General features: G+C 47.2%; 1 protein-coding gene across 3 annotated transcripts in view; it reads left to right on the top strand.

Moving 5' to 3' along the window:
- Positions 1 to 15,948, top strand: part of CADM3 (cell adhesion molecule 3) — a 1,437,124-nt gene that overhangs the window by 598,642 nt on the left and 822,534 nt on the right. For all 3 annotated transcript variants that reach the window (XM_069635417.1, XM_069635418.1, XM_069635416.1), the window contains exon 5: positions 3,488 to 3,658. In XM_069635417.1, coding sequence (XP_069491518.1) covers positions 3,488 to 3,658 — 171 coding nt within the window. The remainder of the gene's footprint in view (positions 1 to 3,487; positions 3,659 to 15,948) is intronic.

Here is a 15,948-nt window from a genome sequence, read left to right as displayed (position 1 = left end):
CAAGTTGGAGTAGTAAAAGGTGAAGGCTGTATTTATGTCTGCATTTGTGTGTGCCACCTTACCATCTGCGGACTTCACATAAGGTATGTTCCCATTCCACATCTCCATCCTATCCAGCTGAGCAAGCAGCCAATCCGGCCTGTCCACCTCCCCATATTTTATTGCCATCATCGGTTTATTTATAAGATTTAATTCCCTCTGTTCAGCCTTGCAGAAGCTGTGCAGTTTAGATTTAAAATCTGCCCGTAGTCTGGGAGACGGTCTTTGTGCATATGCGAGTTGGAGCGCCTGCAGCCTGGCCTCTATCACGTCAAGGTCTCGTCCAATGGTTTTCAAAACCCCAAACGCTGCAGCCATGCCTATACCACTTATGTATACCTTAAATGCCTGCCGGAGACTGAACTTACATTGTTTTCAAAATAAGAGGTCACATGATCATATAGGTAACTAAGAAAGCTGGGTCCAATAACGTGGCTGGTTTGAATCACCACAGAGGCCTCTGGGCGCCAACGCCCCTCCCTCCCCGCCACCCCTCCCCTATCAGGGAATGCATATCGTGGAATGAGTAATAGTTTGTGTATTCCCTACCAGTGTCATGTAACACCCTCCACATATCTACCAGTCCCAGCGCATCTATATTACTGACTGTCGTGCGTGCTGTCCTTGAAAGTGTCCTATGAGCTGTTCGGGTTCTATAGCTTTGTAAGCCATGATTCATATGCATGGTGACGCAGCATTGTCTTCTTGCACTGGATACTGATGCTGCAGACTTGTGAACTTGTTACATGTAGTTACAGCAACAGATCTGTTGATGGAGACAGCAGGCACCTTAGTGCTAGGTCATTCAGTTAATGTGGCCAGTCCACATGCTGTTGTGGGTTTACTTTTGAAAGGGTAAAATGTCTACTTTGCGATGAATTCCACTTGTTATGCAAATTGGGGAAGAAAAAACTTCCCTGATGAGCTCATAGTAATATTCTGTTTGCTGCGTTGAAAGCAATGGGGTGGAAAACGTACAAACAGGGCCAAGGTATTGTTTGTCCCTGGAGGAACACAGTCTGGGATTTTATGAGGATCTGCACATCTGTGTGTCTTCTTGTCTCTGTTCACCTGCAGTGCTGCTATTAAAGATGTGATTAACTAACCTCACCCGAGATTGAGTCCAGCAATTGATGTCCCAGACAGGGGCGACCATGAACCCGACAGCAAATGGGGAAGCACCTTTGCTGTGCTGCCCTACATTTTGGGAGTACACTGAAAATGCAAGCAGTCCTTATAAATCCGGTAGTCCATTTGTCCTCAAGTAAAAAAATAAGCACTCTTTTTTTGTCAAGGGATGATTCTACATGAAGTTTCCCTTATAAATACTTCCTGTATTTTACTTTCCACTGTCTCAAGCTCCAGCGTCCAGTTCTCATCATGTTTCGTTTATGTATCTTCAGAGGAGATATTGGGCCTCATTACACGGATGGCGGTAAGGGTTTACCGGTACCGGTATTTTACTGGTAACGGTAAATCCTTACCGCCTTACTACGAGGTCCCCAGGGAGCTAATTACGGTACCGCAATTTGCGGTACCGTAATTAGCGCCTTCCCCATTCCCATTATGCCCTATGGGGCAAAAATGGGAATGGGGAAGGGCAATGGTGGAAGCGGGAATTACCGCCCCGCCAAACTTGGAATGGGGCAGTAATTCCCCTTTCCGCCAAGGCGGTGCCGGTATTTTACCGGCATGAACCATGGCGCTATTTAGCGCCATGGTTCTCCGCCATCCGTGTAATGAGGACATAGACTGTGGACCCACACCTTGCCGTCTCGTTTGTTGCCCAGCTAAGCTCATCTAGTCCAATCCAAAGTCATTCTCTGCAGACCGTTCCCTCTTGATTAATACTTCCTTAGCCTCCAGTCTAGTGCCGCCAAACTAATAACTGCCTTGGCAATTACTCTAGTAAAAAACATTGATTGATATGAAATGACAATTTTTGCTCAATAGTCCTGCTCCCTTATCCAGCATCTTAGGATGAATGATGGCAAACCAGTAGAAGAAATTTCTGGTCCTTGGGTGTGGAGCATGATAACCAGGTAGGTTTTTGCTAATGTATGAGAACAGAATCCATCCTGATCAGTGTTCTGAATGGCCTTATAATGGCATCTGATAGTGGCAGTGGCAGAGATCTCTTCTAATCTCTCCAAAACCTTCAGCACCAATGATCATCAGCTGTTTTTCTCTCACCTTTTGACACTAGAAGTCAGGCATGATTGGATTCAATATTCTTTAACTGACTGCTCTCATGCAGTGACTATCTCCCTTCACTTACAACTGGTTCCCCCTCAACCTCTGGGTTCCTCAAGGTTCTGTTCTATCCTTTTTGTTTAATTTATAGGTTTAACCTCTTTCACAATTTGTTTTTATGTACACTAACCCAAATCCTGTCGCGATTGGATAGCGATCTAGTGAGAATTATCTGTAAAGCCTCTGTATACTGTAAAATATCTCTAAACGTTAACGGTTGTGTGGATGCGCTGCAACAGGCTAAATCTGAACAGAGCTAAAACAGAAGAATTTGGTATCGTATCCCATCCAGGCATATGGCCATCCTGTTTGGCCCCCTGCCTATCACTTGTGCCCATGGTCAAATACTTTGGGATGAAACTCCATGGTTCTGTTATCCGTTTTCCAACACAACTCGTCTGTTTCGCAAACATTTTTCTTCCACCTTGAGTCTTTGCGTAAAATCCTCCATTTCTTTTTCTTTTTTCATCCCTTGGTCCAAATCATTAACAGCTTGATAGCTAGTTGCCTCCATTACTGTTATACATTATTTTTAGGTCAGCCCAAATACCCTCTAGTGCATCAATAATGTTGCTGCAGTGCTTCTCTTTGGACTGAAAATCCATGACGGGTGTCATGCTTGTGAGGAGGAATGATTGACCAGACCAGAATGTCATGATAAGGTCGGGTAGGACTCACGAAAGTCTCAGCCACAGGAAGGTGGTTCTTAGAGGGTGTTAATGTATCCTTTGATCCAAGACAAACACACAGATCAAAACCATGCCAAGATCACACGTCCTTCAAGATGAAACCCCATGACCAGACCAAGGAGACCATATCATGAAATAAGCGTGATGGGACAATTTAAAATCCACAAAGCTGTGCCTGACCTACAGAACATTCCCCTGGTTGGACATGAACAAGTTTTTGTTAAAAAGAGATTAGGGGTTGTACTCTGGACCTCTGTCTGGTCCTTTTGGTTTGGCCCTCCAACAGAACTTACATTAGTTGTCCTTAGATGCACTGCTTTGTTTAGTTGTATCTCCTTTTAGTTCCATACCCATACAGTATGCCCTCCTCCAATTCATCCCCATTGTATTTTGAATAAAGGTATTGACATATATTGTGTGTATGTGTTTGTTCCTGGTTTGCCACATTCGACAGACGTATCATCTTTCAGCGACCTCTAAAAGCACACATGTCTTGTTCTCCACAGGTGCGGTAAGTGAGTTGATTGAGGACACTGACAGAAGGACCTTTACTGTCACAAGTCAGATTGAGTTCCCAGTAACACAGGAAGATAACGGGGCAGCGATCACATGCACAGTGGCCCACGAGTCCCTCCAGAACACCTTTATGTCAACATCTGTGAAGATAAAGGTTTACTGTAAGTGATCAATAGCAAAAAGTTCAACAAACCGCGACATTATCTGACGAATAATGTGTGGCATTGTTTTTGCACAGATGTGTTAACTTTAACAAGTGTACTCCAATAGGCATTTGTTATTTACTGTGCTCTGCTGCTATTTGCGTGCTCTCTTGGCTAGCTGGTGGATCTAAAAGGGAGGGGTGCTGGATTGGGTTAAGGATATCACAATGACAAAGGCTCAAGACCAAACAGACTCAATAAGAGGTGTATAAGGTTTTTATTAAGGGAGTTCAACTATGGGTGCAGTTTTTTCCACACTTTCTGGTTCAGTTATCCACCCGCCCACAGTTTTCTTAACCAGAGGCAGACAGAATTAGAGGATTACAATCTATTAAACTCTGTCTTTGCTTGGAACCCAGTAACAACAAAAGGGCTGGTCTCTGAGAAAACAGTTTCTAGTTTCAATACAGTGGGCCTCATCACGATTTGGGCTGTATCCAGGCGCACATACCGCCGAGTGGTATTTGCGGTAACGCTGTGAGTCGCACACAGCCCGGACGGTAACGCAAATAGCGTTTGGTAGTAATAGTGAGAAAATTCTGTGAATATTGGGTTACCGCCGGCATCTCGCGCTATTAGCGTGTGCTAATAGTGCCGTGGGAAATGCATCAGCGCTGGAAAGGGAAATGTAGCAGCAGCCATTTTGGAAATCACAAACCATCCAAAATCACAGCCCCTGGAAGCCATCCACTCCAAACAACCACATAAAATTTCTCATGAGCGTGTGAGGGGCACGTCTGCCCTGGACAAGGTGCGCATCCTGAAGTTCTCGGACACAGAACTCACTATACTGGTGGAGGAGGTAATTTCCCACCAGGACGAACTCTATGCCCCACAACAAAAAAAGACGGGCTCACAGAGGTGCAACCACATCTGGGCAGACATCAGCTAGAAGGTCACTGCGGTGGGCCCTGTCCCCAGGGATGAAGAGGACTGCCGTACGCACATCAATGACCTGCATGTCCCTGTCCGGGGCTTCCTGGCACAGCACAGGAGTCAGAGCATGGCAACCGGTGGAGGGCCACCACCACCTGAGCTGGAACCATGGGAGTAGCAGTGCACCACCCTCATGGATATGGCATCCATTGAGGGAGTGGGAGGAGCGGAGGCAGGAACTGGCACCCAGGAGGCTGAAGGTGAGTCCCCCCCCTTTGTAAATGGCATTGTAAATAGGCCACCACTCCATCCCCAGTGTGAATGACCGACAGCTGGGCACTGTGATTGGGTGCAGTGCCTGTGATCTACCACAGCCACCCACGACTGCAGCCTTGTACCACTGCACCTATGCGACCCCAGGACTCCTGAGTTGTGATTAGGGCAGTCAATGGACACATGCAAGCACCATGGCACACACATCCAAGGCGGGGGCACAGCAACGTCAGGTGGGCGTGTGTAGTACCAACCCCCCTCACTGACTGTGGCATGCCAGCTGTGCAGTTGCATCATATGCATGAAAAGGCTCTCCCAACAATTTGGAACTGGGTCAAAGTATGCCCCAGTAATACCAACATTGTGAATACTAAACAGGTCAGGGCCAAGCATGATAGAAACTGCCCTGTACATAATTTGAAGTGCCCTGTCCTCATGCCATACCCTATGTACCCTATGTGCCTAGACAGGCACGCAGGCGTAATTCGAGTACAACGTGGATGAGGAGGAGGCATGCCCATCCCGTCGTCGGCCCAGACGTCCCTCAAGCACCACCACCATCCCGTGAAGGGCCGGCAGGATACTCCAAGGTGGAGGACCCACCCCACTGCACCAGTGGCTCACCACCTCAGTGCTCACAAGCCAGCAGTGGATCACCACCTCAGCGCCCACAAGCCAGCAGTGGCTCACCATCTGCACCCACAAGCCAGCAGGTGCTCACCACCTTGGCGCCCACGAGCCATGAGGACTGCCTCACCAAGCCCATTCCAAGCCACCGTGGGCTCACAGGATTTTGAAGTTGCCACAAGTGCAGCCACCCCAGATGAGGGTGCCTCATCCGTTGAAGAGCAGCATGCTGCACCTCTGATCACGCCAATACACTGTCCAGTGCAGCAAATGGCTTACCCAAAGGGACCCCTGAGCATGTGGAGACTCCCAGCCACAGGCCACATGTCCATGCACGCCACCTCCGTGCCCACACACCAGTAGCGGATGAGGACACACCCTCATATGGGTCATCTGCTGGCAGCCCCTCCATCTATGGCAGCCCCACCAGACAGCCCAGTACCACAATACCACAAGCAATAGCAGCCCCACCTGAAAGACCTACCAGGCACAGCAGCCCCACCACCCCGTGGATGCATGCCAGGCACAGCAGCCCCACTATCCTGCAGAGACCTGCCAGGCACAGCAGCCCCACACGGGAGACAGGAACGGGTCCGGCCAATGAAGTCATGGCATGCCTATATGTGATGGAGGCATGCCAGAAGAGGATAGAAGGCATGGTCAGTGAACACAAACGCCACATCAAGGCCATTAGCAGTGCGATTAGGGGGCTGCAAAAACTATGGTGCGCGACAATGCCTGCAAACGGAAGGTCGTAGAGGGATGCACTGCGGCACGTACCGGTTTTGGCCAGTGAGTACGCAAATTATGTCAGGTGCAATCAGCGCATGCCGAACAGATGCGTGAGGCAAATAACCTCCTCCGCCAGCAGATGCAGTTGGCCGCGTCAGTGTTTTCCACCTCAACCACAACCACAGAGGGATCCCTCTAGGGGTCACCCAGGCGTAGGTCACTGCGTCATTCACAGCTGCGCTCACCTGAAGGCGGAGCATATGGGAAGCAACAATGTCCCTGTTAGATGGACAATGCACTGTTGGCTTGAGGGCTGGGCACATGGACCCATATGCACTGTGTTGGGGGAGGGGGGTATGTGTGCTTGGAAGTTGGTAGTGGAGGGGGTTAGTTCCACTTCAATGAAAGCATGTTCAAACATGACAGAAAGCAAGGACATTCATGATTGTGTACAAGTATGATTTATTTTACAAGTGCTCTTCGTGACATGTGCCCATCCACCAAATCAGAAAAAAAATCTCAATCAATGCCTGTCTGGCCAACCTCCCCTCCCGCACCCCATCCCTGTGTGCATTAGCCCGGCAACGGGCACATGGTCATCGTCACTCTCATCACCTGGGTGTTGCACATTAGGGGGTAGTGGCACATTCCTACGGCAGCAGATGTTGTGCAGCATAGAACAGGTGTGTACAATCTTTCCAACTTTATCTGGCGCATACATCTGTGCCCCTCCAGTATGTTCCAGGCACCGGAACCGGGCCTTCAACAAACCAAATGTTTTTTCCACACATATGCGGGTACGACTGTGGACATTGTTATATGCCAGCTCTGCCGGAGTTTGTGGATTCCGCACAGGGGTCATCAGCCATGTGAGCTGCGGGTATCCTGAATCACCTGCATGGGATGAAATGTGTGCATGAGGCCTAGGTTGCTTCACTCGGTGTGCAAGGAATAAGCAACAATCCACTATGCACTGTGGTCATCTTTGTGTGCAACAGGCACATGCAATGTGATTGGCTAATTGGTATACATCCATCATCTTTCAGGAAATGCATCATCTGACCCATACATGCACCATGTGTGATTGAGTGGGCTGTTCTGTGGCAGGTTACATTTCCCTGCGCTTGGGATTACTGGACTCGGAGCAGTGGATGATGACCTATGTGTATGGAATTGTGTGGGACACTCATGCTCAACAAGTAACATCATGTTACCACTTCTCCTTGGATTATGGTGTATTCATGTGCCACGGGTTTGCTCTGCAATGTGCGACATGTCCCTTGAAGCCCACTTTCTACATGCACCGCCCCTGGGTTTGATTGTTACAGTGGTGCATCCATGACGTCAGGATCCCGTCATGACTGCTTGTTCATGGCCAGTGTTCATTTGTATTTGGTTGTGGGTGTCTCAGTGGATGGTGGGGCTTTAGCTACATGCAACCAGTTTTCATCTTTTTTGAAACATGCATGTAAATGTACATTCATGGGTCACTCTCTCAGGGATGTTCATGTTCGGGTCTTATCCAGATCTTCAGCAGTGGTTCCGTGGATGGGTATTGCATTCTTTTCACTTTCCATTCCTGTGGGGTGCACTGGGTGAGGTTGCTCTTTTGTGTCAGAGTGTGAAGCTACACTACAACACAATGTCCATTGTGGTTGTTGGGGTCACGTGTGTTATGATGTTTTCACAAGTGTGTGCCCATCACCATTTGTGGGTTCAGGTGTGGTGGCTGTGTGCAGCTGCTCTTGTGTGCCACACGTATATGGAACTGGTGCTGTGATGATGCTGGCTGTGGCTCCTGGTGGCGTGCAGGGCTTCCTGTGGGTCTGCCCCCCGACATTTGGTGTACTTTGGCATGCATTTCAGGAAGGGTTTGTACTCACCCACTATCCATGTGTGTTGGGCTCTTTGTCTCTCCATGTAGGCTGGCAGTGTGCTGTTGCGCAACACCATGGAGTCGTGGGTGGATCCTGGGTAGCGAACGCAGCAGTGGCTGATGGTGAAGTCTGGGCTACAGATCATCTGCACGTTCAGAGAATGGAACTGCTTCTGATTCCTGTAGGCAGCCTCATGGTCCCGGGGTGCTACCAGTGCAACATATGTGCAATCTAGGGCTGCAATCACGTTCGGGCATTAGCAATGGCATATAACTGTGCCTTGAGTTCATTGACCTCTGCCTGGGTGGTAGGCAATGCAATGTGTTCATTCACATGTCACAGCACTGCATCCTGGCCCAGGACGGCACTGAATATGGACTGGGCCATAGCATGCATCATGGACACTGTGTGCTGAAAGCTGCCTGTTCCAAGGTATTGTAGGACTGACACAAGCTTCACGAGTGGAGGCACAGCGGTGCTGATGGCAATCCTGCTACCTATGTCACATTGGCTTGTGCCCAGCAACTGGGTGATGGTAGCCCTGTGCAGCCTATACTCGGATACCAACTGACCATCAGTCAGGGCCCAGGGTGTTGGCCTGACCCTGGGGATGGCTGGTCACCTTGCTGGGGGTGGTCTCCTCCTCCCTCCTCCCCCCAAAACACCCTGTGCTCCCTGTGCCCTGGCCTGGTTGTTGGGCCTCTGTAGCTACTGGCTCAGCATGTAGAGGTCCACATCAAGGCTCCCTGTTCCAAATGGCAACATGATGTTGGGAAGCGTGTGTGGAGCTAGGGTGGGTCTTTTGTAGGCCTCTTGTGTGCATTGCTTGCACCGGTGGCTTCATTGCTGTTTCCTCTCTGCTCCTAATGTCAACATGGCGTTGGGAAGGGTGTGTGTGGCCAGGGTGGGTATGTTCAATTGTTTTGCACCTGTGGCTTCATTGCTGTCTCCTCCCGGCTCCTAATGGCAACATGATGTTGGGCAGGGTGTGTGGGGCCAGGGTGGGTCTTTTGTAGGCCTCTTGTGTGCATTGTTTCCACCTGTGGCTTTGTTACTCTCACCTGTGTTCTTTTACCTCCAGCATTTGGCCAGGGGAATTTTCAGCGCTATTAGCACTGATGCTGTACTTGTGATAGCTCTGTAATAGCACGTTTGGTTGTTGGCGCAATTACAGCCGGCGCTATTACAGCTGGCTGTAATAGTGCCCAACTGGAATTGCATTGGCTAGATTGCAGTCGTGATCCGGCGGAGCGTTATTGGCGGTGCTAATACTGTTAACGCCGGGTTTAAGGGCTACCACTCAACTCGTGATGAGGCCCAGTCTCTAAATTCAACAAAGTGTCTGGGTTTTCAGTTGTCATTCCTTCTCCAGCAAGTCTGTCAAGCACTTAGAGTCTTGGGGGTTTAAGATTCCCAACACTTCTTTCTTGACACGTCTTTCTGTTGTCTCAGTTCTCTGCTTCTTTCCTCAGCACCTGTGGAGGTACTTTATCTGGTTCTTTGGGCCGACTGTGGGTTGCACACTAGGGTGTGATCATGGCAATAATGGTTTCTGGGTACAGGTTCACAGGTGGGTTGGGGAGCCTACTTATATTCAGGGCCTTCTTAAAGCAGTTTGGGGTAACTGGTACACCAGTGCGACAAGCCCCTGCCAAATGGCTAGACCATGGAGGGGTGGATCAGGGGATCCTCCCCGTCCCGCTGCCATGTGAAACATCGCGCAGCTGGCGGTATCACTCAACTCCCATGGCCATTCCACTCTGCCCCAATAGCCAGTCAGGGCACTTCATCACAGTTGCAAGGGAATATGTAAGATTGCATTGCTGTTTTGTTAATGCTGCATATCAGAATTACCTCGTTGGTGTGTGTGTGTGTGTGTGTGTGTTTATTTTCTAGGTAGTTTATCTCACGAGCACTCGAGTTATCTGTGGCCAGAGAGGATCCTAGTATGCTGCATCGACAGGATACATTAGTCAGGAGAGCCAGATGTAGGCTGGCGGGTGAGATGCAGCGTGCTTTTGTTTCAATCTACTTGCAGCGGTGTTCCATTGCTGTGCGTGGGTAACTTAGTTGATATCCATATTGTGTGTTCAAACATAAAACTGGAGCGTGTTGGTGTGTGGCGCAGTTGGTGGGAGACCTCATTGGCCTTTGCAGCATTCATCCAGTGTGGCCGCCCCAACATCCTGCTGCACCTCGGGCAGGGGAATTGTGTGGCGAAGTCCTAAGGAACCCTGGAATGGGCTGGTGTTCCTAGCAGCATCAATCTGTAGCGCAAGGTCTTAAATCTCATTCGAGGGTAGAAAAAGGAATGTCAGGTTTATTAGGAGCAGTTCCATAGAGTTGTCTACATGGAAAGGGACTCTAGGCCGCCAATGCTTGTGTTTCGTACCTTTCCACTGGCAATTGTTTGTATATCACCAAAGTGGTGGCTCTAGTCCAAGCAAATGGATGTTGGGTCTGGAGATGGTATGGAGAGGATTGCCTTGTCACCTGCCATTGGTGCCCTCCATAGGGCAGGGGATAATCAGTGCTCACCGATGTAATGAACTCTAAGTAGGATTTTTAGCTGTATTACCCTGATCCATGCAAGGATCACTATTTCACATGGAGACATCAATGCTTGCCAAACCGCCGAATTTAGGGGTCCCACACGGCCCTCCAATTTTTGTTAGCATTTAGTGCGGGTATGGGACGTGAAATTAAGGATGACTTGATACAGTGGGCCTCATCACGAGTTGGGTGGTATCACCAAAGTGGTGACTCTATTCCAAGTAAAGGGATGTTGGGTCTGGTGATGGTGTGGGGAGGATTGCCTCGTCACCTGCCATTGGTGCCCATGGTAGGGCAGGGGACAATCAGTGCTCCAATTTCAGACTGTTCTGGAAGCGTTGACCCTGTCCATCTGCCAGTGAGTTAGGGCAAGTCAGTTCTTGTTGCCTTGACCGTACCCATCCCCCCAGTGAGTCTGGGCAAGTCAGTCCTTGTTGCCTTGACCCTTCCCAGAGCCCTTGAATAAACGTGCCTGAAAGATATAGGGAGCGCTAATCCCAACTGAGATTGCCAGAAACAATCTGTAGCCAGACCCAAAATTCCAGTGAAAAACAAACACTTTAGCCCTGCTCAATTTAATTCTTGTAACATTAGTTACATTTGTCCTGATACAGTTAAAGTTCCACTGGCAGCATCAGGGAAGTAATTCCAAAGCCATGAAATCCAGAAGCCCAGGAGGGAACATCTATCTACTGTATTCAGACATATGATGTTTTCAATAATGTGGTTCTCTTTAAACATGATTGCATAATCATTCACTCTACTTTTACTACGTTAATCACTCCAATTTTGTCAGTCCCAATAGCAAAGCATGCATAATAATCATGCACATCAAACCTTAAATTGCATGGATAATGGACATTTTTGACCGTAACTCATTTAGATTTCAAAGGGTCGTGTTTATTCTTATCCAAATATTTTTATCTCTTCTTCACAAATTCTCAAGTGGTTAGTTTGGTTAGATGACTCGGGCACAAGTTCCATTTCACTCACGTTATTCAGAGCATGAGGTGGAACGCCGGTTACCTGGCATTTTGAGAGTGTAATCCTCAAGAGCTTACTTTAGCAATTCATGCCCTTCATCCCTTTGGCTCTTCTTAAACGCCACTTTCTTCCTGCATTGGGGAAATTCGCCAGGGAGCCTGTGGGGCTAGTTTTATGTATTTCTTAAACATTTTTATTGTGTGTTTTTAAAAAGGCAAAAAAAACAAAAGAACACAATATTCAAACAATAAGTGGCAAAAATAAATAAATGTATCATAGAGAGAAAAGGTAGTGTCTCCCTATTTTCCAAACAGAGAAAAGCATGGATCAACTGGGATTGTCAGGTCTATTGTAACCAATATCCGCCTTAGGACTGCGGACCAGAATTTCTGAAGAATGGGGCATTGCTCGACCATACGATAATAGGTACCTCTTACACTATGGCAGCTTATGCAGGTAACGCATCTCCATTTAAACAAGTCACGGATCTAGTAAACTCTAAGTAGGATTTTAAGCTCTATTAGCCTTGTCCGTGTAGGGATCACTATTTCACATGGAGACATCAACGCTTGCCAAACATCCGAATGTATGGGTCCCACATGGCCCTCCCATTTTTGTTAGCGTTTAGTGAGGATATGGGACGTGAAATTAAGTATGACTAGATACAGTGAGCCTCATCACGAGTTGGACATACTGCCCAACTGTGATTGCTTTAGCACCACACAGTCCAGCGTTATTAGCGCCGGATCACAGGTTGGACGTTAATGGTAAATCCCCATTCCCCATTGGGTCTATTAGACCCAATGGGGCATTTTCGGCGCAAACACTGCACGCTAATACAGCCTGTGGTAATCGCACTGACAACAGGGCGCTAAATGGGATTTTCACCTCCAGCAAAAAGCTGGAGGTAAAACAGCCTATTTAGTGAACAACTTGTGATCAGGCCAGCCCTTAAATGCAGCGGTAATGTTAATGTTAACAATGTGTTATTTATATAGCGCCTTAATCCAAAGGTAATACCATTACCACCGCATTTAAGGCCTACAGGCCAACTCGTAATGAGGCCCAGTGTCAAGATATTTTATTTATTGTATTTATTTTGTTTATATAGCGCCTTACACCAAAGCGCTGAACATTTTAACAACATGATACATAAAACAATAACAGTAGAAGCAAATTACAATAATGAATCAGTCCAACAAAACAGTGAAAAGAGCAATTAAACTGGAGGGAAGAGGGAGAGCTGAGCAGTAGAACTGAGAGGGAGAGGGAAGGGAAAGGAGGGGAAGGGGAAAAGGGTGAGAGTGGGAAGGAGGGAGAGGGGAAGGAGATGATCAGGGGGAAAAAGGAAGGAAGGAGGGGGAGCAAGGAGGGGGAAGGGGTTTCAAGGCGGTGAATGGAGAAGGAGAGATTTAAGGGATGTGCGGAATGGGGAATATCTTTTTTGGAAATCAGTTCAGCATTTAAATTGGCTTCCATTAGGTTTTACTTGGAACAGACATATTCACCCATAAATTGTGACTATATAGCACACCTTAATTGAAAGTAGCGATAAGTCCCGGGGGATGGCAGTAAGAATCTGTGCTGCAGTTCCTGAAAGGAGTGTACCCACCCCCTGGCAATCACATGCCCCAAATGTGGTATATTCTTGTCTGCCTAGTGTTTAGTGACGTTAAGCTTCCGAAGTTCAGGCAAGTCCTGGTTGTTCCAAAGGGGAGTCTACAAGGTTGCAATGCCCTCCCAACCAATTATTTTGATAAACCCCCCCTAATGGCACTTGGTAATCGTTGGTAGATTGGCTATGTAATTTCCTCATTATAATGCTTGAAAGCTTAATCAGCATACCAGGTGGAATGCTGAGGTCATCCGAATGTTTAATTGGTGCCATCCTTTGTGATTGGGTTATCAACTGAATTTGGTTTTCCTTTAGACAGGGTCTCCTCTGAGATCTACGTTAAAAGGAAATTGGAAAAATATAGAGCGATTAAGCAATGCCTTCATATATTGCAGGACATTTTGGCCTTATTTTCCTACAACCAGTCCATCGAACTACCAGCTTTCTTTCAAAACCCTTCAAGCACAGCTGAGGTAAAACTCCATACACTAGATGTAAGGAGGGAAGTCCTTTACTATTTAAACAAGACAAAACCAATAAGAAAAACAGACCAACTGTTTGTCTCCATAGCAACTGGCAGGGAAGGTGATCATGTTTCAAAAAACGGCATCTCCAGATGGACAGTGAAATGCATACAGCTCTGCTATTACCTATTAAACCATACTCTGCATTTCACACCAAGAGCTCATTCTACCAGAGGTACAGGAGCTACCTTAGCCTTTATCGCAAACGTCCCACTTGGCACCATTTGCAAAGCAGCTACATGGAACTCTATTCTTATTTTTACTCAGCACTTCTGCATTGACACACATTCTAAAGCAGATTCACAGGTGGGACAAGCAGTGCTAAAACATCTTTTTGCTCCTGTAACTTCTCACAACCCACCACATTCTCCAGATACTGCTCGCTAATCTATGCATAGCATGTGATCCAAGCAGATTCCACAAGCCTCAGAAGGGATACATTACTCACTGTAATCGTATTTCTGATACTTGTATCAGCTTAGATTCACATGCGCCCACCCTTCTTCCCCTGTGGAGTAGAAGGCACATAGATGTTCTCTGGCTGTATCGTCTATCATCTGCTTTATTACATCTGTACTCATGCTACACTTCATGCTACCTCATGTCAGAAACAAATCAATCTGAGGGACCTCAATGCGTGAAGGACCATGGGTACACTGGACATCACAGTAGGGATAGTATTACTGGCACGCCCTGTCAACGTCCCTTTCCGAGTTTCGAAAACAAAAAATGTAATACTCTGCAGCTACCACTAGATGTCGCCCTATGCATAGCGTGTGAATCTAAGCAGATACAAGCATCAGAAATACGATTACGGTGAGTAATGTATCATATATATGTATATATGTAACATCAAATGCTGCAAAATCAATATCATAAAAAGGATGTCAGTCAATAAGTACTTACAAACTACATGAAAAGTCCTTAAGAGGCTCCTTTCTGCACCACGCGTTGCACCCCTCACTCGGGGACTTCATCGGGCGAAAATTTGCAAACATGCAACAATGGACTTTGTTATTTCCACATTTTCTGGGAGTTACCTTATTCTTGGTCATGTGACTCTTGATTCTGATTTATTCTGCCTGTTGAAATACAGATGGCCATCTTTGACTAGTTTTTTGTTAATCGGAACCATTGTATTTATCATGCAATATCAACTGTTGGTACCTTAAACTTTATATATGTTACCAATTTTGTACTCCTCTACTCATTTTCTTCACTTCTATTAATTATACAATCAGCCCGCTTGGCCAAGTGGCCAAATATTAATAATTAAATCCAAACCACAGCAGTGTAATCTTGCATGGCTGCTTCTCAGGCTTTACGCATGCATCGATCCAAAACGAGTGCTGCGGCACTGTTTGACAATGGGTCAAAATGACTCATGATAATGTGACCCATTATCTGTAAGTGGTAATATAACTATTATATTGTCCCGCCCCAGTGGGCTACACGATTCGATATTACCCACTTTCACAGATCTTCAAAGTGCTACTGTGCCATAAAGTGCTTTTATCTCATCCAACAAAGTGTGAAAAAGCTTGGGCAAAACACTATTATGCTCATCCTATTACACTAAAAACAATTAACAAGTACTCCATGTTCAGTGCTTTCTCAGTCTGCGACTTCACATATCAGAAATATATTTATGTTAGTTCCTCAACAAACACTCAATCAGTTCAGTCATCCCATGATTCCATAACAACGCAATGGACTCAATTATACATTGCAATTCAGAAGTATCGTATAGTCATCAATGCAACCATCATGTGGATATACAATGGGCCTCATTACGATTGTTGCAGTAAGGCGACAGCGGCGCCGGTAGTGCTACCGGCTCCGGTTTTGCCATGCCGCAACATTACGAGTTTGCTCGCGGGTGCGGCTCTGGACGCCTGGACAGACCAGGCGTGCAGAGTGGCACCCGTGAGCAGACCAGGATGGTAGCAACGGTACCGTTATGAACGGTACCACTGCTACCATCCTCATCATTCCCATTGAGCCCTATATGGGCTCAAATTGGAATGGGGCATTACCGGCTCCAGGACCCGCGAAAGGGAAATTACTGGGCCCTCTAAGGTCAGAATGGCCCGGTAATTCCCCTATCGCAGGACCCGCCATCGGACCCAATTTTGGGGGTAGCCATGCCCTTATTAAGGGCATGGCTACCTCCAACCTCGTAATGAG

The sequence above is a fragment of the Ambystoma mexicanum genome, chromosome 1q (genome assembly GCF_040938575.1).
Source record: "Ambystoma mexicanum isolate Mex_15411 chromosome 1q, UKY_AmexF1_1, whole genome shotgun sequence".
In the NCBI taxonomy this organism is placed as follows: domain Eukaryota; kingdom Metazoa; phylum Chordata; class Amphibia; order Caudata; family Ambystomatidae; genus Ambystoma; species Ambystoma mexicanum.
Note: the sequence above shows the minus strand (reverse complement) of the source record. Positions and strands in the feature narration are given on the sequence as shown.